Source organism: Cajanus cajan, chromosome 1 (genome assembly GCF_000230855.2).
Source record: "Cajanus cajan strain Asha chromosome 1, NIPB_CcT2T_4, whole genome shotgun sequence".
NCBI lineage: Eukaryota > Viridiplantae > Streptophyta > Magnoliopsida > Fabales > Fabaceae > Cajanus > Cajanus cajan.
The window spans coordinates 76,788,303-76,811,543 of NC_138517.1; the positions used below are offsets into that span (position 1 = coordinate 76,788,303).

General features: G+C 34.2%; 3 protein-coding genes across 9 annotated transcripts; 1 reads left to right on the top strand and 2 right to left on the bottom strand.

Moving 5' to 3' along the window:
• Positions 1-708: 708 nt before the first annotated feature.
• Positions 709-4,223, bottom strand: LOC145951518 (condensin-2 complex subunit H2). Of its 4 annotated transcripts, none has more exons than XM_083062977.1 (4): positions 4,086-4,223; positions 3,762-3,844; positions 1,471-1,564; positions 709-1,335 (listed from the first exon to the last, which is right to left on the bottom strand). In XM_083062977.1, exons 2-4 carry the CDS (start codon positions 3,836-3,838, stop codon positions 955-957), a joined length of 552 nt encoding a protein of 183 aa, XP_082919103.1. In that variant the 5' UTR covers positions 3,839-3,844; positions 4,086-4,223; the 3' UTR covers positions 709-954. The 4 variants fall into 4 exon arrangements, with proteins under 4 accessions (XP_082919103.1, XP_082919105.1, XP_082919104.1 ...); XM_083062979.1 differs by having other exon boundaries at positions 1,471-1,568; XM_083062978.1 differs by having other exon boundaries at positions 1,471-1,568; positions 3,762-3,861; positions 4,086-4,217.
• A 204-nt stretch (positions 4,224-4,427) lies between these two features.
• On the top strand, positions 4,428-13,853 carry LOC145951489 (protein GAMETE EXPRESSED 2-like). Of its 4 annotated transcripts, XM_083062974.1 has the most exons (18): positions 4,428-4,564; positions 4,656-4,976; positions 5,278-5,616; positions 5,799-6,125; positions 6,302-6,508; positions 6,593-6,678; positions 6,751-6,895; positions 7,636-7,762; positions 7,850-7,944; positions 8,706-8,830; positions 9,174-9,391; positions 9,464-9,691; positions 10,268-10,497; positions 11,428-11,666; positions 12,196-12,352; positions 12,573-12,736; positions 13,027-13,127; positions 13,468-13,853. In XM_083062974.1, the coding sequence occupies exons 1-18, from the start codon at positions 4,474-4,476 to the stop codon at positions 13,571-13,573; spliced, it is 3,306 nt and encodes a 1,101-aa protein (XP_082919100.1). In that variant the 5' UTR covers positions 4,428-4,473; the 3' UTR covers positions 13,574-13,853. The 4 variants fall into 4 exon arrangements, 3 of the variants coding, with proteins under 3 accessions (XP_082919100.1, XP_082919099.1, XP_082919101.1); XM_083062973.1 differs by having other exon boundaries at positions 7,636-7,944; XM_083062975.1 differs by lacking the exons at positions 13,027-13,127; positions 13,468-13,853 and adding an exon at positions 12,845-13,006 and having other exon boundaries at positions 7,636-7,944.
• Positions 13,854-21,902: 8,049 nt separating this feature from the next.
• LOC145951554 (uncharacterized) lies at positions 21,903-22,931 on the bottom strand. Its single transcript, XM_083062980.1, has 2 exons — positions 22,634-22,931; positions 21,903-22,552 (listed from the first exon to the last, which is right to left on the bottom strand). The coding sequence occupies exons 1-2, from the start codon at positions 22,718-22,720 to the stop codon at positions 22,103-22,105; spliced, it is 537 nt and encodes a 178-aa protein (XP_082919106.1). The 5' UTR covers positions 22,721-22,931; the 3' UTR covers positions 21,903-22,102.
• Between the last annotated feature and the right edge of the window lie 310 nt (positions 22,932-23,241).

The window sequence follows — 23,241 nt, forward strand, 5'->3', positions numbered from 1 at the left end:
ACCCTTTCGGTACAGGTGCATATAGCATAAGATTAAAATTCGGGAGATTTTTTGGTTCCATTCAAAAAGGATTTTTTACGTCTAAAATACAAAAATCATTTATTACATTGGAAACCTTCTATTTCTTAGTTTCTTAACCTACACGAGAGAAAACCCGGTCTTGTGTTGTAATTATGGTACCGTTACAAGGTGGGTTCAAGACTGTTAGATGAACAAAGTAACATGATGGATTGGACCTAACTCCTAAGATTTGAAGTAGGTAAAAAGTAGTAGTTGATTGGTTGTGTCCACAACTTTATACTGTTACTGAGAATCTCTGGTGCAATTGGTTGTACTTTGCTTCAAAAGCTACAAATACCAACTGCCAACTTCCATTGCTTTCTTCCAAAGATAATTTGTTGCATAGTTGTTGAAACCCGTATTTCCCGTGCAACAAATGCGTATGCAAACCCATTTTTTTTCTCGTCCGTGCCTATTATATTTATTAAACCATGTCATTAATCATTATATATAATTCAGATGCCTCTTCCGTCCCTCCATGAGAAATTCAAAAGTACTCGGTGTATTATCTGTTACAGTAAAGATTATATCTAATTTTGCTTGTAAATTTAATCCAATAGTATTTTATATATTACGTCACATTTTTAATGAATCGTGTGTTGTATGTCAACATTATATTTCTCCTATGAGCTGGTAGCAATCACATGATTTCAGCTTCAACCTGAATGACATCAAGATATTGGGCATAGACAGTTATTACATTGTTAAGAATTCATGATGTTACATGGGGATATCATTACAACAATATGTTAATGCCATCAACAAGAATAATGATACAGGGTAAAACTAATGTTAGTTTAATGACTTCATAACTTAAACTAAACCTATGACATCTAGCAAATGTCTTGAATCATTCGAGGGGCAGTGTGGAATAAGCTGCTGCTGTCGTCACTGTCACCCTGCTGAATGTAAGTTAACCGGTTCAACATACTGAGATCTCCGCCTTCTTTTGGATTCGGGAGATAATCTTATGGCACTCACCTTTCCAAGCTTTACAGAAAACTTACAATTTGCTGGTGGTGACAACCCAGTTGATCCATATTTCCTAGAAGATGAGGAAGACCTTTCTCTTTCTATTTCGGCTTTGTTCTTGTGACCTTTATTAGAGGGCTTTTTTGTTGGAGACTTTGCTCTCTTTTTCGGCAAAAGAATCTGGCCATCCTCCCTTTCCTTAGCCCGCTTGAGGAGCCTAACATGAAAGGGATTTTCAGAAGCGTAGCACACAGACACCCCATCAACTCCATTTCTTTCTAGAGCTACTTCTCCATTGTTTACCTGAAAATATGTAGAACTCACATGATAGATTGAAATAATGGTCCAGGGACAATCCAAGTAATTGGACTCTGTCAAAAACCATAACAGTAACTAAAGTTGAACATATGCACTGGATATTGCTAACAAAGGAATTACCAGTAAGTAACCAAAATTGATCATTTTCTTCACCAGCAACTGCACAGGCACCATTTTCTTCAGGTTGAACAGATGTCCCATCAATGTGATCTTGCTGTCTGCCCAGAAAACATTAGTCAGAACAATCAGTGCTGTCTAGTTTGCAAAAACTCAAAAATAAAATGACAGTTAAACACACATTACTTCCAATTTTATGTTCACTTAAAATATGTTACTGATTTTGTCAAGTACCAATACACCAAAAAGGTTTAACTATTAGGTGTAAACACACAGTTGGTTTTCAACTTTTCATATCTCTAATATGGCTGGAACACGGGGCTCGAAGCATGGGCAATGCACAAATACCAACTTTGTGATGAAATTCAATTTTTTATTAACAAGAATGGTAGCAGAGAAGATTAAACTACTGAAAACAAGGCCATAAACGCCCTGATACTGTTTCAAGGATGAGTTATCCCTAAAGCTTAAACTGTTAGGTGAAGGTACATGCTTGGATTCATATTTCTTTTTAGCCTAACTGGCTCTATCAAGTATCAACAAGTTATTTACAGTCACCTTCCTTACCATGAAATCAAAATTATGGGGAAAAAAATAAAACATGCAACTAGAAAAATTGGTATGAGTATGAGTATTGTAAACAAAGCAAAGATTTTGATACAATGTTAACAGACTGGTAGGGTAAGAACTGAGCTTATACTTGCACAATATTTGGTCAAAATGGATGAATGGGAAGTTCAAGTTTAAGTAAAAAGAATGGAACAAAATATCAAAAGAGTAATCTGTGCCATACACATTGATTATCTTTAAAAACAAATTATGGTACTTGCAATCTTCATATAAGAAATATTGATAGTTCATAGTTATACAACATATTATAGATTATGAGTTTACTTGAATTTTCCACTAGTGTATTAATTGTTTCAGATTGATTGCATAGAAGTTTTATATCCATTCTACCCCACTTTTATTTTAATATTATGAATATGATTCACAATTTGAATGGAAACAGAAAATAGGAATGATAAGTGTGTGCTTGGTTAAAATTTAAGAACACACGTATAGTTGACGCCAAGTCACTTCCGACCCAAAGTTACTCCTTGTAGCTTCCAAAATTTACGACAAAAACACAAAAAATGAAGGAGAGGACGTGAAACCAACACGGAACCAAACAAACACTAAATAAATTGTCCCAATACAAAAACTGAATAGATCAGCCAAACTTTGACTTCTATTTCTATCAACTTTTTTCAAGATATTCTTTAGAATGATCTCAACAATAATTGCGTCAGAATTAGTGAACTGACAATACCAATCAAATATAACAACTATAACATCACTCAACACTTTATTCACTTAAGGCTTTCTTGCATGCTTTCCTCTAAAGCACAGATACTCCTAAAGTCAAGTAACGCACATACCAGGTACTTATCCGTACCCATTACATGTTAAGTACTCACAGCTGTTGGATGCATACTGGGATGCACCACAAAAAGAAAAAGAAATGAAAATTCAATTTGGGTACTCTTTCTCTGGGTGAACCAAATTTAGAGGCTATTATTTTTACTAATGATAGACAAGGAGATGATGAAATTAAAATTGTTAGTGTGATATCGCAGTCATGCTTAGGTTTTACAATATTGATTGATTCTTTTAAGGAAATAATATTGCTTGTTTAAACAATTTATGTATTATACTTTATTTTTTCATTATGAGATAATCCTTTTGTTATGTTGAAGAATTTAATCTCATACAAGTTTATGCTTAGTTGTGTTCTTTATCATTTATACAATTTAGCCTAGTTTCTACAAAATTCTATTTTCAAAATGTTATATTCTCGTACTCAGTACCATTTCCCTACTTGTAATCCATACTTGAACCCGGTACCAATTCCCTATCCGTACAATATTTCATTTAAACAAAAAAACAGACGGGTGCCATGATTTCCAATTTGACCAAAGACATCATATGTAATGCAACTATGGCACATCATGTGTAATACTTATTCACCAGTTAACATGACATCTGCAACCAAGTAGAAAATAAAAGCCGGAACATTTGTTTGCCTCTAACATAAAAATAAATAAGGTAAAGTTCTAACGCTGAAGCAGATAATTAATTTTTTTTTTCCTAATGTTCAAGGTTTCAAAAAACGGTATTTCGGCTACAATCTCATGGTTTTTTGGGTGTCTGCGATGCCTCTCCCCAAACAAATTAACAAGACAGAGAGAGGGGATTGCAAATTACATAAGAAAAAGCAAACACAGACTAAAACTTTAACTAAAAAATCAAACCTTTTCTGAGAAAGAAACTCCAAAGCACGCAAGACCAAGGTGTAGAGATACTCGACCTTTCGACTATACACCTGCATGGAACCCTGAAGCAGCAGAGCAGCTACAATTACCCAGAAACAGCTAATTCAGTTGAACACAAACCTTAAAACACTAATAGCGTGTTTGAATTCGCGTCAGAAAACTACGTCTTGAATTTGACGCGGAAATAACATATAAAAGCTTCTGATTTTCACATTTTGGACGCACGTTAACTTCAATAAACGTGAATCCAAACACGCTATAAGTGGTAACTTTCAAAAGACAAACTAGTACGATGTGCCAAACCTTCGGCGAAATTAACAGGAATATGTCCTTCTTCTTCGCTGGTTATCTCGCCGGAGCAAATTTTCAGAAGATACTCCTCAAGCTTTTTGGCGAGGTCAACTTCCCAATTGGATTCTAGGTCACGCTCCGCGTGAACCTCGTGGAAGCCACCGCCTCCACTCGCTCCGCGTGCAAATCATGGTAATGTCGCAATTTTCGACGCCAGAAACCAGAAATGGGGAAAAACCCTAGGGTTTCAGATTCTCTCATCTTTAGATACGTGTCACACAAGTCTTCTAACCAAGAATAATAACTGTTTTAAACTGCCATCAACCACTCAAACATTATTCTTTAGTACCAACTTCCCTTTTCATCACTACACTACACTCTCAGATTCTCTCCAAAAAAAATGGAGATCCTCCATGCAGGCACACTAGTTGTCATTTCCCTCTTTGCTCTTTCTTTCTTCTCAGTTTCATGTTCTCAATATCCAACTTCAGGTTACCATAAAGGAGCACTTCTTCATCTTAAAAAAAAAAAAAAAAGTTTTGCACAATCCTTACCTTCTCTTTGTTTCTTGGTTTGGGACAGATAGATCGCAACTTCCCCTATTCGCTTTTAGTTGGTGGGATGACAAGGGAACATTCCATGCCGGTGACACAGCCACCATCAAAGTCAAAGTGCTTGAGAATGCTGATAAGATTGACAGAAAAACTTTTAACCCCATTCTAACTGTGAATGGAAAGGAAGGGAACAGTTCCTACGTTTCTACTGTGTTGTCAAATTTCCTAGGAGACCCAAATGAATGGAAGATTTCCTTCACCCCCATCAGGGTTGGATTGTTTAATGTCCTCATCAACGAGGATCGTTATAAAGTTTCTGACTCATCCTTGCATTTCCAAGTTGAACCAGGTTTACTTTATATTATAAACTTCATTTAATAGAACTGAAAATTGCATAAGCACTTAGAAATTATTGGGTACCACTCCATGTGGACCAGCCAATCACTATATGACATATGTTTAAATCTTTTGATCTACAAAAAAAAAAAAAAAATAACCTTGAAGGATTATGTTATTTCAAAGAAAAAAGAAAACACCATTGTTTTGCAATCTTGTATAAACCTTGGTGTTATCTATCAATGTAGGTTACTTTGGTATTGTATGTGCCTAATGATAAACTAATAATGCTTGATAATATTGTCCTACTGAAGGGAACATGTACCCGTCTGTGTGCGTTGCATCATGGAAGGGCGTGAAGCATGAATACGAGGCTGGTTCAAAAGCTACAATTATGGTGCTCCTTAAAGATGCATTTGGGAACCATATCTCTAAGACGAGTCAAGTGTCCTATTTGCCTGATTTTAAGTTGTATGTGCTGCATGAAAATGGTTCTGTTGCGAGTGTTCCAGATATCTCTAACATGGGATGGAATGATTTTGACTATGTAGTCATTGAGTTTGTTGTGACCAAAGCTGGGAAGTTTTCCTTGAGCTTAGAAGGAGGAAATCAAACCTTGAATGGTTCTCCATTACCATTGAAGGTGAATCCAGGTTGTGTTCTTTTCTTCCAATGAGAAATACATTGTATCATATTTGGGCTATCTGATATATCCTGTATTTATTATAACAATATCATACGTGAGATTTACTTTTTGTGTTTCTTCTTTATGTCATTTTGAAACTTCTACTTGCAAATCTACAATATCTTGACTTTTCTCTCCCTCAAACACCAGGAACAATAGATGTCTCTAACTGTATCGCAAAATGGAACATTGAACCACATGCATGGCAATTGGCGTCCAAGATGGAAATATTTATACACCAGTTAGATCAATATGGAAATCTGGTTTCTGGACTGTATCCTTTTGATTCAGAAGTTGTTGAACGAGATACAAACTTGTCAATACCGATAGCAGATCTTCACTTTGAGGAAGTGGATGCTGGAATTCAGTTGTTTTCATTTAGCAATTTGGAGCCAGGGAACTTTCTATTGACAATATACGATTCCAAGCATAATAAAAGCATTTCCAATATGCCATACGTTTATAGAGTTTTTATAGGTGAAGTTTCATGCCAAGTCTCACAAATTCTATTGGATTGACATTATTTTTTTCACTGTTGTTTTGATCATTTACTATTGCGGATATAAACATTGCATGTTGATAATAAAAGCAGGTGAATTTTATCATTTTCCTCATTTAAATGTAATTTATGTTTCATGTTCCTTTCCAAATAGGTTATTGTGATGGAGTTAAAAGTGTCGTTAATGGATCCGGTTTAAATGATTCAGTAGCTGGGGTAAGGGCAGAATTCTCTGTTTATTTGAATGACATCTATCAATATCCTTCCCCAATTGAAGCTGACATACTTCAAGTGCAAATTTTAAGAGAAAATGACTCCTACAGCATTTCGCCAATCATATATCCTATGCTAAACAAAAATGGTACTTTCAAAGATAAACTTGTTACATTCTTGACGAATTTGATTATTGTATTTTTTTTTTGTTATAATTGTATCTTGATATAAGGGAGCAGAATAGCTTCTGGAATGAGATATGATGGTATCAGTTACATGGATACCGCGCCATCACCTTCAATAGAGTTGAGCAACAATGTAAGGAAGACAAACATTAATTTTTGGTGCACAATTACTTAAGACTCTAATGAAATCTCACCATGGTTTCAGTCTATTGGGAACGGGAGCTTTGTCATTTCCAGTGATTTTCAAGTGGATTACATACCAGAAAAAAGTGGCTTTTATGATATTAACGTATATTGTGGAAACATAGTATTGAATGAGGGGCATTCATTCAGAAAAGAGGTAAAAGCAGGTACTATAATGCATTATGCATTATTAAATTATAAAAGAAGTTGATTTCGTAAGGCTGGGCATCATCTTAGATATAGAAAATACTTTTGCACTTTATCTTATGGTAAACCCCCTTATTTGCACAACAATCAATTTAAGTGTGTTTAAAGTTATATTACCTATCTCAATTATTTGGTGCAGTTTATATACCTGTTAGACATCTTTATTTAATGTTAATTGGTTTTAAGATAAAATCTTACATGATATCATAGTCCATAACCCCCAATTCTATTGCTTTTGTCGATGGAAAACTATAGTGCAAGGAAGAGATTTTAATAAGGATGGTTAGCGATCAAAGGTTTATTGCTTCTAATCATAAGTGATTAAGATATAATATTATTCACTTATTTTCACTCAATTGCTTAAGCATTTCATCTGGTCCATATGACATGATGTCAAGTGGGATAGAGTTTCCTTCATTCTTTTAAATAAAAGTAAAATGTCGGCACAAAATAACATGCATTGCAATATCCATGCTTCAAGCATAGAAGATTCTTGCATAAAAGAGTATGTTAGATATAACATGATTTATGTGCAATCACGGAACAACTTAGATTTATAGTGCTTAGCTAAAGTTCAAATCTTTTTCATGGGATATAATTTTATTGCAAGGTTTATCTCAGGTTTGCTAGGTAATTTTCACATACATTTATTGTTTTGCTCTGGATTATTTCTCATGAGTATGCCTCTATTTTGCTCTAGGTGAAGTAAATGTTTCCTTGTCAAGTGTTGTGAGGTTTTCTTCAAAGGTGTCAAAGCTGTCCACAAATGAAATAGTTGTGCTGCTTATGGATTCATATTTAAACCCTGTCCTCTCGCAACAATCAAGGTTGAAATTGGAGATTGCTTCTTCTAATAGTTCTGGCTTTTCAACTTTAAACATTACGGATAATAAGGATGGATCATACAACTGTAGTTACATGGCCAAAGATGTCGGCACTTACGAGATTTGTGCTTCCTTTGATGGCAAGCGTTTCTTGTCATGTCCCTTCAGCATCAATGTGTACAGCAGTAAGTTCAAACAACATGCAGCTTAAAATTTTATCATTATCATTTATTATTATTTTGGTATGTATTCAGCTTACAGTTAAAACTTATTTATATTGATATAGATAGATATATTGTTTTCAAAGGGATTTTTTCTTTCTCTAAGATCAACTTGTGCCTCTTCTTTGTCTTCTTTTTTAAGATTGTGATTTGATCTTCCTGCTTATTACAGATTTGGAATGAAATGAAGGGGAGGACAAAATTTTCATTTGAAGTAAAATTTTCCATATTTCAGAAGTTTCTAAAATGAGAAATTATCTTATAATCTTCCAATTTGACTTCTTTCCAAACTCCTGCTTCCAAACATAAACAGGACGGATAACCAATATTTTCTATACACCCATTCTCTGATCTTTCAGACTTGGTCTGAATTTTGAAGTTTGAACTTACAAGCACAGAAATTTAACCATCTGAATGTTTTTAAAACTAAAATGATCTATAACTATATGTGATGGTCAAAATGTTGAAATTATTATATGATTCAGGACTAGCGCATATCCATGATCCTAACTGATCTCCAAGTGACACCTAATCAAGTTTTATTAATTCTTTATCATAAATTGAAAAACTCAATTACATGTCTCACGTAGATTCACTATGGACGTGGTAGTCCATAATCATACAATAATTTCTTGTTAAATAGTATGTATCTTCTATTTTATCATTAATTTTTTTTTAAGAATATGATATATGCTTTAAGGATTCTTCTCCTTGATGACTTGCAGGCGAATATTTTCCCAAAGCTAACAATGACACAATATCTATTTGGGAGGATCAATCCATTGCCTTTGATGCCTTAGCAAATGATTATTTTGCGGGTGATAATGCAAGCATAGTTGAATTCTCAAAAGTGAGATATGTTATCAAATCATTCTGAAACCTCCTCAGCCTTTACGATGATTCTAACTTTTCCCAGGAGAAAGATCCTTAATTTTCATTTACATTTTGGGAGATGGTGCATGTTAACAAAGAAAGGGTTCATACTCTTCAAACATTTAATTATCCAATGATGATATAATTGTATTGGTCTAGCAATACAGTCAAAATTCACCTCAATACTGCACGATTAATAATCAACAGTAACTTGTTTATATTTGTGACAAACTTTTTTCGGCATTACACAGTTCAAAGTCTTTTTAGGTATGCTTGTAGTTGCTAATAATAATTAGTTCGTTTCTCTTGTATTTTTTCAGTCAGATCATGGTTCACTTATACAGAACGGAAGGATCTTTCGTTACACTCCTTATAAAGGGTATTATGGAAACGATTCTTTTTGGTATACAATTTCTGATATAAATGGAAATCTTGCTTCTGCTTCTGTGTACATATTTGTCCTCAATGTTCCACCTCAGTTTGTTTCTGTTCCAAATCAACTGCAAGCAACAGAAGATATGATAAGCCCTAGATTTGGGTATGTATACGTGGCATATATATAAATATTTTTCAGGATTTCTGTAATGATCTTATTGTGTCCCTCTTGCAGTGGTTTCACCGGGTTTGAGATAACTTATTCAAATCCAATGGAGAATATTTCTGTCAATCTGAGTGCACAATCTGGAAGTATACATCTGTCTCCTATGGCAATGCAATTTGGGAAAGTAATGTGGAGTGAACTTACAATTAACTTAGGAAATGATACAGCAACAAGTTTACTAATAGAAGGCTCTGTGGAAGTAATTAATTTTGCGCTTCAGTCAATTCAGTATCTGGGGTACTTTTTTACTTATGTTTAAATTTATTGAAACTACTTTTGTTTGGAAAACTTTGTTCATTGCAATGATACAGAAAGTATCTATAAACATGTTCAATGTTTACAGAATTATACCATTTTTTTATAAATAATTTATCATCTGCTTATGGATCCAAAAATATCAACAACCAAAATCTTTTTTACTAGGTGGAACCAGTTGCATAAATCAAATGATTTAACTATGTTGTATCGTGAACCAAATTGTTCTTTTCAATAGTTTCACCTAGATTTATCTTTTATGCTTCCCTCTACCTCTAACTACTCTTTTTACTTGGGTTTTATTGGTCTTGTCTGTCCAACTCTGTTTGGTCTTAGTTTAGTAGTAACTTCATGTGACTGATCACATATAGTTACAGATCATTTTAGTTTACTACTCTTTGGTATCAACAATGTTTAATACTCTTTGGTATCAACAATGTGATGAGTTTCAAGGCATGAATTTCATAGAACATGTATATGTAGAAGTGTAAATGTGTTTTTCAATTATTATTATTATTATTATTATTATTATTAATTCAGGTATTTTTTGTTCTTCAGAAATGAAAATTTTTATGGTGAAGATACCATTCAAGTCTCTGCCAGGAATAAGAATGGAGTAAATTCATTAGGTGTTCCAATTTTTGTTGATCCTATTAATGACCCTCCGTTTATTGTGGCCCCCTACTTCATCATATTGAGGAGTAATGAAGATGAGACCCTTATCTTTGACCATGAGAAAGATAAGTTTGACTTTTTCATTGGAGATCCCGATCATCTTACCTTCCCTGGTATGATTTTGAATAATATCTCGTGGTGATATACTTTGTAGCATATGTCTAACGTAATTACACAGTTAACCATGCAATTATTTGAGATAGCGATAATTATGTTAAATTCTGAGCAATTGCAGCTAAACAACAAAACATGCATAATTGTACAGTAGTATTTGGTTCTTTGGAGATTTGCATGGAAAATAAAATCCAGAGGCACGTGATGTCAAGTAAAAAATATATATATATCCGATGCAAAAGCTGTTTAAGTGAAAAACTAGTACAAATGTGTTGCTGGTTATATTGTCGAGGTTGACTAAGCCATTATAACTATAAGGATGGCAGCTATTTATTTTTTTTAAGCTTATTTCTACTCTAATTTAGCTAATGAGTACTGCCTCCTTTCAATTATTGATATTTTAGTATTTTTAATCATATTTTTAATATAATTTATCATCCATAATGGGATATTAAATAAGAAAATATAATAATATTTTACATCTGTCAGATTTAGTTTATGTGTATTAATTTTATGGGACGGATAGTAATAGACACGTTTGTGACTTAGTCATATGTGTGTATGTGTACATGTAATTTTGCTTACCAAAAAGAAAAGAGGGGAGAAAGCAGCAAGAGAGGAATGGTAATTTTTACATTATTATTTCAAGTCTAATTTTCTGGCTTTGAGTAATGAATATTATAGTAAGGGATTAGTAGTCGGTTTTTACTTTCTTGGGAAAGCAAGAAGCTTTTTATTGCGCATTTCAAGATTCTAAAGTTTGTGTCTGACAATTTTTCATCATGAAATAAATTATACTAGTAAATATTTTGAATAATTTTGGATTCTGTTTGTTTTTTTGGTGAATATTTTGGAATCTGGTATTGTAATTGACATGGTAATTGTAAGAAAGTTTGGAGTAACATAATGCTGCTGATGGGTCATATCAGGTGGTCAGGCTCATTTTTTTGTGACGTTCTCTATGGAAGTAAATGATGGATGGTTAGTAACAAATTTACCAGTTCATCTGATCAATACAACTGAACTGAAGCACAGAATTAATTATCAATGGCAACCTCTTCAGACATATGTTACTATCTCAAAGCACTTTATGGTCAAAGCTCATGGAATCAGATTTCAGGGCACAGTCAATGACTGCAATAGTGTTATGCAGCAACTTTTCTATCATGTGGGTGATGTTCTTTTTAATTTTTAGCTTTTTCCCTAGAAGTTTGAGGACCAATCACGATCTTCAGTATGTTATGTTCCCATCACCATTTAAATACAAAACATAGACAAAAGCTTGTGGCTGGCAGAAACACTGCCATCTGTTCCTTCATCACAAGTTCATGACCAAAGTAGTAGAATTTATAAAATATATAAAACTACTTATTATGGAAATGAAGTCATAAAAAGTTACACTCTCACACTGTTCATCAGTTTGGAGTACAAGCGCGAGATACATTGTTGAAAAGGAATATAAGTTGTATATAAATACTATAATATTTTGATTAGTAGCATTTTGGAAACACTGCGATTAAACTATGCAACACTTTTTATTTTATTTTTAAAAGGTGGCATTGACCATTATTATCTACTTTCCAAAGCACAATAAAGAGAAAACACCACTAATATCAGTGTTATGGCAATAATATCTTGCAAAAATATATCAAGTACACCCGAGTTTTTATACTGTCTGTTGTTTTTATTTTAAACAGGGAGGTGAGCATGGAGCTGTTTTAACATTGACATTAAATGACATGGGAAACTATGGATGTTATCCAGATTGTGCAGATGGGATGTCAATGCCATTATATACTGAAGCTACGGTTAATTTAATGAGAAAACAACCAATGAGTTCATTTCTTGCTCACAGTAAGTTGCAGATTTCATAAGCTGAGTTGAGTTTCAAAGATTCATCATATAGAAACAAAGGGATGATAACATTTGTTAATAAATAATTCCACACACACACACAAATAGAAGCATACAGGTATTTTATTTCTATGACTTACAAGCTTGTTCCATACACAAATAGAAGCATATATGCATTTTATTTCTATGACTTACAAGCTTGTTCCATTTGTTATAACAGCCTTGGGATCAATCATTGTCATTGAATTTGTTATCATGTTCTCTCTTGGATTGTTGCTTTTGTACTTCACATGTAAATGTGCAATTCTTCTTGCACATGAAAGAAGAAACCGCGAGAAAAAATCTTCAGAGCTATCTACCGTGCAAAGTTCCCACACAGAAACTGTAAGTGTGCATAGCACGTGAATTAGCATTTGCGCATAGCAACATGATAGTGTTTTTGTTTCTCAACAACAATGTTTTGCTGCTCTAAGGAAATTACAATCAATTCAGTTGTATTGACACAGATACATCTTCCATTCTTCCTACATCACAAAATGATCCTTTCCAACATTATACAACCACAACAAAATCATGAGAAAATTTAACTGAGAGAATCCATTTCTTGCATTATTATCCGGTTAAAGCTTAACTTGACTCATTGTCTCTTTTGCTTTTATTACAACTACATGAAGTCGAGCATAAACATATCTGACAATGCCACCCATTTCACTGATTGTTGTTCAAGACCCTCCTTGATTCGTTTTGGTATGCAATCCTCCAACTTTCGCCAAAGGTAAGTTAGTGTTCTGTAGAATTGTTATTGATTGTTCCATAATTACTTAGAAAAATAAAATCATATTAGAAAAATACAAAAAAGATTTTTAAGAGTCTTAGAAGAAAAATTACTGGACAAACCAATCAAGTTTGAGCATATAAAACACGTTGGAAAAATTTCTTTCATGATTTAGAGAGTAAATGGAAAAAATTAAGGAGAAAATTGTTCATGAGTTTGATTGTAGTATTTGTGTTTTCTGTTAAACTGAGACGGATAATTTATTTTCCCTAGTGCCAAATTGAGCTTACCCTTTACTTTACCTTCAATGCTTCAATAATAAGTTGAAAGTAAATTTCAGGTGTGGTCGTCTATTTCAAGTTGGAGAATCCAGTAAGGCAGAAAATGAATGCTCTTCAACAAGTGAAACCAATAGCAGAAACTTGTGCCTACCTCTACCCTCTTGACTTTGAGAGAAAGTGAGAAACTATACCTCAAACTCACTTTTAGGCCTTTTTATTTGGATCAGCAGTAAGATGATTGTATTAAATATTAACATTAATTCTAAGATATAGATTCAATTTTTGTGCCCGTGTTGTGTTAAATTGAATTTCTGTATTGCTAATTATAACTTCTTCTTTTTTAAATAATTAAATATGAAGTTGTGAAGATAGAAACTATTTGTAACCAATATCGTGTGGCACATAACATTGTTCCTTAAATATGTAGTTACGGTTCTATTCCTGATTCTGGATGTCTATACAAAAATATTTGTTAGGAGAGTCCCTTGAATAAATCAGTTTCCTCAAAATTAAATAACTAAATAAAATTCTTTCTTAAAATATGTGATTTAATTATTATTATTATTATTATTATTATTAAATGATGGTAATATTTTACTTTTTATATATTTAAATTTAAAAATATTAATGTAATGCACAAAAAAAATTAACTAGTTATATGAATTTTAATGTGGATAGAAGACGGTAAAAGATGATCAATGAGGTAGCATGCCATGCATATTCCCGTGATTATCCTTTCTGGCCACGAGTGTGAGGCCGAAGCAGGTGGCCTGAAGTAAAAACGAATTATGAAGCTATATATAAGAAAGGAAAAAATATTTAAATATAAATAAATTTAAATTAAGTTAATTTTATTTAATATCTTAATTTGAAAGATACTTTTAAGGGGAAAAAAAATTAGAACACTATCTGTGACAAATAAATTAAGAATATTTTAATAAATTTAATATATATTTCATATAAAATTATAAAAATTAAATACTTTTAGTTTGTGTAAAATTAATTATTTTTATTTATATATAAGTTTTATATATAGTATAAAATATCAATTTGAGTCAGTGGGAGTAACGAAAGACTCACATCTTATAACTTAACGGTCAGAGTTCAAATTCAAACCAAAATATAAAAAAAATTGAGTTAAAAAAAATGTTCATCTATTCAATATCTCTCAGATTAAAAAAAACACAAATTCCGAAGAATAAATATAGAGTATAAAATTGAGAGCAGTAATACTCACTGCACGTGACAGTGGCGAAAACGATGGTCAGCACTCAACTATCGACAGTGAGCATTAATGTCTCAGCCACATTAATAAACACATTTTGAAATTAATACATATAGATCCTGAAATATAACATGTTAATTGTTTTGATGTTAACTTTTCTTCCATATGTGTTTTTGTCTATATTACTTTTATTGTTTTTCTATGATATATAATGTGTAATTTTTATTTCTCAATTATTTAACTTAGTTTTTTTAATTTTTAAGGTGTGTTCGAGAAATTTAGTTTATGTTAATTAAAATATATAAGTTAGTTGAAAACTTATACATAGTGTAAAATTAAGAGTTAAAAGACAAAAAATTTATAAATTAATTTATTAAATTAAAAGTGTACGATAAAATTAAATGATTAATAAGTATAGAATGACAAAAATTAAAAAGTAAGAGAGAGAATATCAAGGTAGTTTAAAGGATTTTTAAACTAAAATAGGTATAAAAAAAAGGTTCAAGTAAATTAATAAAAAAAATTAAAAACTTATAAGTTATAAGTTATCTCAATTAATTTATGATAATAAATTATAAATTTTTAAAATAAACTTATTTCAATCAAAATAATTTATAAATTTTTCAAATATTTTGTCAAACATATTTTTAATTTTGTAAAAGCTACAATTTTAGTTTAATCATCAAAAATGTTTATATGTTGTATGTTAAAATTATAAAGTTAACTATAATATAATATTATGTATATAATAATTAATATTTGATAATATTTAAATAAAATAATATTTTTATTTTCATTTTTATTCTTTTTTTATTTTTTTATTATTTTTGTGGAGATTAAATAAGAATTAAAATTGAAAATTTAATTAAAATATTAACCTAAATTACAAAATATTAACAGTTTCTCGTACACTAATAAAAAAATTGTTAGTCCGTGTGATTTGTCATTTTTCTCTTTAATTAAGAATTAAAATTCAATTTTATTTCGGATATAAAATCATATTTAAATATATCGCTTTATTCATATAGAAATCAACCTGAAGAAAAGAAATTACATTTCATTTTCAAACTAAAAAAATTCTCCGACACAAGTTAAGCAATTAAAATTGTAATTTTTATTTACAATATTAATAATACGTATCCCATGTCATTTTCAATTGAAAAAAAAGGTTTTACAATATTAAATATGTTTAATTTTTTATTAAATACCTTTTATAAAATAATTAATAAAAATATTTTATAAAAAATATAGCATTACTTTATTTATAAAAAAAAACGTTACTAACATTTATCTTATATATTTTCTTACGGTGTCTTCAAATAAGATTATTAGTGAGATATGAATGTATTTTCTACAAGTTGATTCATAACTTAAATACTGTATTAGCTGAAATCTTGTGTGTCACTATTATATTAATTAATTACTAATAGAAAATAATAAGCCTCCAAAAGTTTATTATAAAAATGTTCCGGCCAAGAGAGCGTCTAGGGTTCTTCTCCTAGGTTAGGCCTCCAAAGCCAGAGCATTCAAGAGTGTAATCTGTCGTCTTAACTCTAGGGTTTTAGGTTTTACACTTTTCTGTTCATGGGTCACCTAGGCCTTGTGAGTGCGAGGATTTCCATAACGGTTTTCCTTGGGAATATTTGATTATCAAATATAGGCTTTTCATCCTTGATTCTCGGACCAGTCCAAAGGGCGAGACCCACTCGGACTTTGGCCGACCATACCCTGGCCGAGCTCATCATGGCCGAGCACACCCTGACCGATCTCACCATGGCCAAGCACACCCTGGTCGATCTCACCATGGCCGAGCACAGCCTGGCCGATCTCACCATGGTCGAGCATACCCTGGCCGATCTCACCATAGCCAAGCACAGCCTGGCCGATCTCACCATGGTCGAGCACACCCTGGCCGACCATACCCAGGTCGAGTTCGTCCAGCGGGTGGGTGAGGTCGCGGTCCGACTGATCTCGCCTGCCGACCGAGAAGACCCATATTCAAGATTCATCGGATCAAAACCTGTAAAGGGTATCAAATCGGGATCCGATTGGGACGGTACACTTGCCTTCCAGCCCTAAGCCTATAAGGCGCAAGGGCTTAACTGTCCCTGAGATCGAGTCCAGATCGAATTCCGACCGAACTCCCCCGAGATCACCCTCGTGGGAGGGGATCAGGTCAGATTCCGATTGTTTCCATGCCTGGGCCAAAATCAGGTCGGCCCTTTTTCGACTGCCCCCTTGGTGTGCCGATACGGTACACTTGCCTTCCAGTCTTGAGCCTTATAGGTGAAAGGGCTTTAAGGAATTACTCCCCGGGACCGTATCAAAATTATATCGAGATGGTACACTTGCCTTCCAGCCCTGAGCCTTATAAGGCGTAGGGGCTTAGCTAGCCATGATATTAGATCAATGCCTACGTGGGAAGGTTAGATCAAATTATGACTGAGACGGTACACCTCCCTTCAAGCCCTGACTTTATGTTGTATTGACGCAAAACTATTATTATTTTATTAAGCGTATTACTAGATTTCAATTCACTAATCATCATTATGCATTATGTGGGAGAGAATAACCGAGACATTTGTCGATATCATGAATAATGGAGAAAATAAACTAAGTTAACAAATTTCATTTTGGTATACCATGTCATCCAAACGTCGATTAGAAGAAAATAAACTAAGTTAAAAAAATTTGTTTTTGGTATACCATGTCATCCAAATTTCGATTGGAAGAAAATAAACTAAGTTAAAAAATTTTGTTTTGGTATACCATCCAAATTCCGATTGGAAGAAAATAAACTGAGTTAAAATTTTTTGTTTTGGTATACCATGTCATCTAAATTCCGATTGGAAGAAAATAAACTAAGTTAACAAATTTCGTTTTGGTATACCATGTCATCCAAATTCCAATTTGGAGAAAATAAACTAAGTTAAAAACTCCATTTTTGGTATACCATGTCATCCAAATTCTGATTGGAAGAAAATAAACTAAGTTAAAAAATTTTGTTTTAGTATACCATGTCATCCAAATTCCGATTGGAAGAAAATAAACTAAGTTAAAAACTCCATTTTTGGTATACCATGTCATCCAAATTCCGATTGGAAGAAAATAAACTAAGTTAAAAAATTTTGTTTTGGTATACCATGTCATCCAAATTCCGATTGGAAGAAAATAAACTAAGTTAAAAACTCCATTTTTGGTATATCATGTCATCCAAATTCCGATTGGAAGAAAATAAACTAAGTTAAAAAACTTCGTTTTGGTATACCATGTCATCCAAATTCCGATTGGAAGAAAATAAACTAAAGTTAAAAATTTTTGTTTTGGTATACCATGTCATCCAAATTCCAATTGGAAGAAAATAAACTAAAAGTTAAAAACTCCATTTTTTGTATACCATGTCATCCAAATTCCGATTGGAAGAAAATAAACTAAGTTATAATCTATGTGTTTTGTAAAGCGTGATCGCCCAAATTCCAATCTTAGGAAAATGGGAAAATGAACTAAGTCAAATTTTAAGTTGATTGATAGAAACATACCATTCAAATTCTGGTGTCTTCGAGTTATTTATACTCGCCCAGTCGGAATTTAACCGATCAATCACGAGTTTGGTCTTCGAGTTATTTATACTCGCCCAGTCAAAATTTAACCAATCAATCACGAGTTTGGTCTTCGAGTTATTTATACTTGCCCAGTCAGATTTTACCGATCAATCACGAGTTTGGTCTTCGAGTTATTTATACTTGCCCAGTCGGAATTTAACTGATCAATCACGAGTTTGGTCTTCGAGTTATTTATACTCGCCTAGTCAGAATTTTACCGATCAATCACGAGTTTGGTCTTCGAGTTATTTATACTCGCCCAGTCGGAATTTAACTGATCAATCACGAGTTTGGTCTTCGAGTTATTTATACTCGCTCAGTCAGAATTTAACCGATCAATCACGAGTTTAGTCTTCGAGTTATTTATACTCGCCCAGTCGGAATTAATCACGAGTTTGGTCTTCGAGTTATTTATACTCGCCCAGTCGAAATTTAACCTATCAATCACGAGTTTGGTCTTCGAGTTATTTATACTCGCCCAGTCAAAATTTAACTGATCAATCACGAGTTTGGTCTTCGAGTTATTTATACTCGCCCAGTCAGATTTTGACCGATCAATCACGAGTTTGGTCTGAACCATGAACTATATATGTCAAATTGAAAAATTAATATTTATTGATTACTTGTGCCTCGTTAAAAACCTTCTCAGGAAAAAACCATTTCACACTTTTTATAGGGATAAAATATTGAGCTAGGAAAAGAGTACACTTGATAAAAAACCTTCTCAATTTTTTGCTGCTCTTTTATTGATCTGTCCTTCCTCCGTCTTTATATGGCTCAGGGTGAAAGTTCTTACCTTCGAAATCGTTTGACAATTTTCTCTTTCCAGTGCGACGTCGAAATCACCTGACCTTAGTCCCTTTTGAAATGCGATGACCGCCATCTTCTCGTCCAAGGATGCTATCCTCAAAGCCACTTTATTAAACCTTTGCAAAAAGTCCTTCAACGACTCCTCACGTTGCTGCTTGAGATCGAACAAATCTGACGTGATCGGTGGTTTCCTCTTATTTGCCGCAAATTGTGCCATGAAAAGCTGACTGAAAACATCAAAGTTGGTGATCGATTGGTCAGGAAGACCGCTGAACCAATCGAGGGCCGCCTTTTTTAGCGTTCCCATGAACAGTTTGCATCGGACTTCCATACTCCCCTCACATATGAACATCTGAGTGCGCAAATCTGTTAGGTGTTGAATAGGATCCTATGTCCCATCAAAAGGTTCCACCTGGGGGACTCGGTGGTCTCTCAGAATGATTTCGGCCTCTATAACCTCCGAGAAAGGTCTAAAGTCCCTTGGGACTTGCGTCATCACGTCTTCCTCCGCCGTTCTGATATTAGCTGCCATCATGGCTTGCATCTTATCGGCTCGTCGTCTGATTTCCTCGTTCTCCTGCTGAATGGCCTCCTCCCTTTCCCTGGATCACGCATTCTCCTCTCTTAAGTCGTTGATCAATGCCATCATCTCCTCCATAGTAGGGTGTTGTGGGTCGTGGTTTGGTGCGCTGCCTCTCGCCATTTTTCGTAGCTTTTTGTTCTTCAAGTTTTTTTGTGTGTGTTTCTTGGGGCGTAAGGAAAGTTTCACCGTAGCCCCACGGTGGGCGTCAAAATGTTCCGGCCAAGGGAGCGTCTAGGGTTCTTCTCCTAGGTCAGGCCTCCAAAGCTAGAACATTCAAGAGTGTAATCTTCCGTCTTAACTCTAGGGTTTTAGGTTTTATACTTTTCTGTTCATGGGCCACCTGGGCCTTTGTGAGTGCGAGGATTTCCATAACGGTTTTCCTTGGGAATATTTGATTATCAAAGATAGGCTTTTCATCCTTGATTCTCGGACCAGTCCAAAGGGTGAGACCCGCTCGGACTTTGGCCAACCATACCTTGACCGAGCTCATCATGGCCGAGCACACCCTGGCCGATCTCACCATGGCCGAGCACACCCTGGCCGATCTCACCATGGCTGAGCACACCATGGCCGATCTCACCATGGTCGAGCGCACCCTGGCCGACCATACCTAGGCCGAGTTCGTCTAGAGGGTGGGTGAGATCGCGGTCCGACTGATCTCACCTGCCGACCGAGAAGACCCATATTCAAGATTCATCATATCAAAACCTGTAAAGGGTATCAGATCGAGATCCGACTGGGACGGTACACTTGCCTTCCTACCCTAAGCCTATAAGGCGCAAGGGCTTAACTGTCCCTGAGATCGAGTCCAGATCGGATTCCGACCGAACTCCCCCGAGATCACCCTCGTGGGAGGGGATCAGGTCAAATTGCGATTGTTTCGATGCCTGGGCCAAAATCAGGTCGGCCCTTTTTCGACTCTCCCCTTAGTGTGCCGATACGGTACAAAAAAATAAATAAACAACACACAGCTTATTAAAAACTTGAGAAATTTTAGAAATACATCACCTAACGTATTATTTTAAACAAATTTTTCTGTTAGCTGCAATTTATTAAAGTTTAAAAATTTATAAATATGACTTATTTATTTGATGAATCTCTTTGATAAATGTAAATTTTTTTAATAAATTTTAATTAATAGACGACAAAGAACGTACCAAAATTATTGATAACTAATTTTTGTAAAAAAAAAATAGTTACCTACTTTAGAATAATCTCCTCTTTTAATTAATAGTCGGATCCATAATTATTTAAGAAATTAATCTAATTCTCCGACTCAAAATAAAAATTTGATGACTTGAAAATGTACATAATAAAAACATCTCTTTTTATAAAATAGTCAAATCATAACTTTTAAATTATAAATAATAATAAATAATAATTGATATTAAAATTCAATTATAAAATTATCTATTATGACTATTATAATTGTCAATCTTTATGTATATTTTCATCACTATTTTCGCCATAGTTAACATTATTATCACCATCTTCATTACTATCTTTATTATTATTAGAATCATTAGTAACAACAATAATAAAATTTATAAAAATGATTTCAAGTGTCAACAGCTACAATAATACACAATAATTAGTTATAGTAAAAGTAGAAGTAGATAGTAGTAATAATAGTAAATAGAAGTAGGTGGTAGTGATAATATCATAATAATAGTAAGTAGAAGTAGATGATAGTAATAATTGTAGTCTTAGAAACAATATTAATAATCTCCAAATAAATGTGTTTATAATTAAATTTTAATTTTAATGATCTCAATTATTATTATAAAATACATTTAAGTAAATCATACCAATATAATTAATTGTAGTAATTAATCTTATTGAATTCATAAAAGAAATTGGATGTATTGAGCACACATGCCATGGCCGTTTATTAATTTGGAATTTTCCTCCGACACCGACCCTTCCATCTTTCTCCCTTCATCCATTGCTCTGCTTGCCCCATTGACAACGAAAGAAAAGGAGCGCCCATGTACCACTTTTTTAAAATAACCCACTTTCCCCTCTAATATTCGCAGCCTTTGCATTACGAAACGTTGTCGTTTGGACCCCACACCCCCCATTCCCAACCAAACACTGGAGCCCAACTTAACGGACACAAAACTTGGCGCTACGTCGCTAAATGCAACTAACATACACTTGCCGTGATCCTCATTTTCAGGACCCAAATCCAACGCAAGAAAACACTACCAACAAGTTGAGATAATTAATTAAGAAATACTACAACTATATGTCTATATCCACACCAACTACGTGGGAACTGGGAACAAACAACTTTGGTCAAAAGCACGAGCGTTTCAGTTGCATTATAGTAAAAGTGAGCAACAAACACCAAAAGGAGGATCCACCCTTTCCTCCGCTCCATCAAATCAACACCAACACCAACACCTTTCCTTAGCCTAATTAAAAATAATAATAATAATATAAAATATAACAACCCACCCAAGCATGGATTTTTAAGTGACCAAGTATATGGGCATGGCCGAGGTGGACATCCTCCGCTGTTGTTGTTGTTGTTGTTGTTGTTCCATGTTGAGTTCCCTAAGACTTAAGTACGGCGTGTCCACGTCATCCTTGGTTAGGGTTCCGGCGAGTGGGCCGGAGGAGGGGCGGGTGGTGGTGCGGTAGGGGGTGGAGGAGCCGCTTCGGGTCTCGGTCCAGTAGACGGGGCCCGAGACGGAGGCCCGGAAGGCCCGAGCGCGGGCCTGGTGGACGTCGTCGGGGTGGCGGGGGTGGGCCCAGCGGCACTTGAAGAAGAGGAGGGCGGTTCTCCACCAGCGCTTCTTCTTGGCCTTGTGGGCCTTGGCCCGCGACTCGTCCTTGGAAATGGGCTTCTGGAGTTTGAAGTGGATGGAGTCTATGGATCTCGCTGTGTCGCGCTTGTGCTTCATGGCTTCCTCCAATACCTATTATATTCGGAGAGGAGAATCACAAACATGGTCATAAGTAGCAACATTGTTATTACAAAGGAGAGAGTTTTGCAATACCTGGAAATAGTTGATTTGAGGGTCGAAGCCATAGTCGCTGAAGTGTTGGGGGTCTGAGATGGGGAAAACTGGGGACTTGGTGGACATTATTGTGAAATTCTTCGAGTTTTGCCACAAACAGAAAGAGAGAGAGAGAAGAAGAAGAACTTGGGGGCTCAAGAAAGGGGCGTGAGGGAGTTGGTAAACACAAGTAAATGCGATTCAGAGTTCACATCCTTTGGTATCTTCCATTTAATAACGTCATTTATTAGCTTCCTAGGCAAAACGTTACTCGTAATTGCTGCTGCACTTCCAAATATCCACCTCAACCAAATGAAAAAATACTCACATACCACAAATGAATAACAATACTTAAATCACTTTCCACTACTATTTTTTAATACATTAAAATTTAGATAAGTTATCTAGAAGAGTTTCTTATAACAGCGACTACTAATCTTCTCGCTACATTTGAGGTATCTCAAAAAATGGGATAATTGACCTAAGATTTAACGCAACTGAATACATAAAGCAGGATTCGAACCCCTGACATTGCTTAAGCGTGAATCATGATAATCTTATTTAAACACTACATAACAATTATGGAGATATTTATATATTCTTTATTA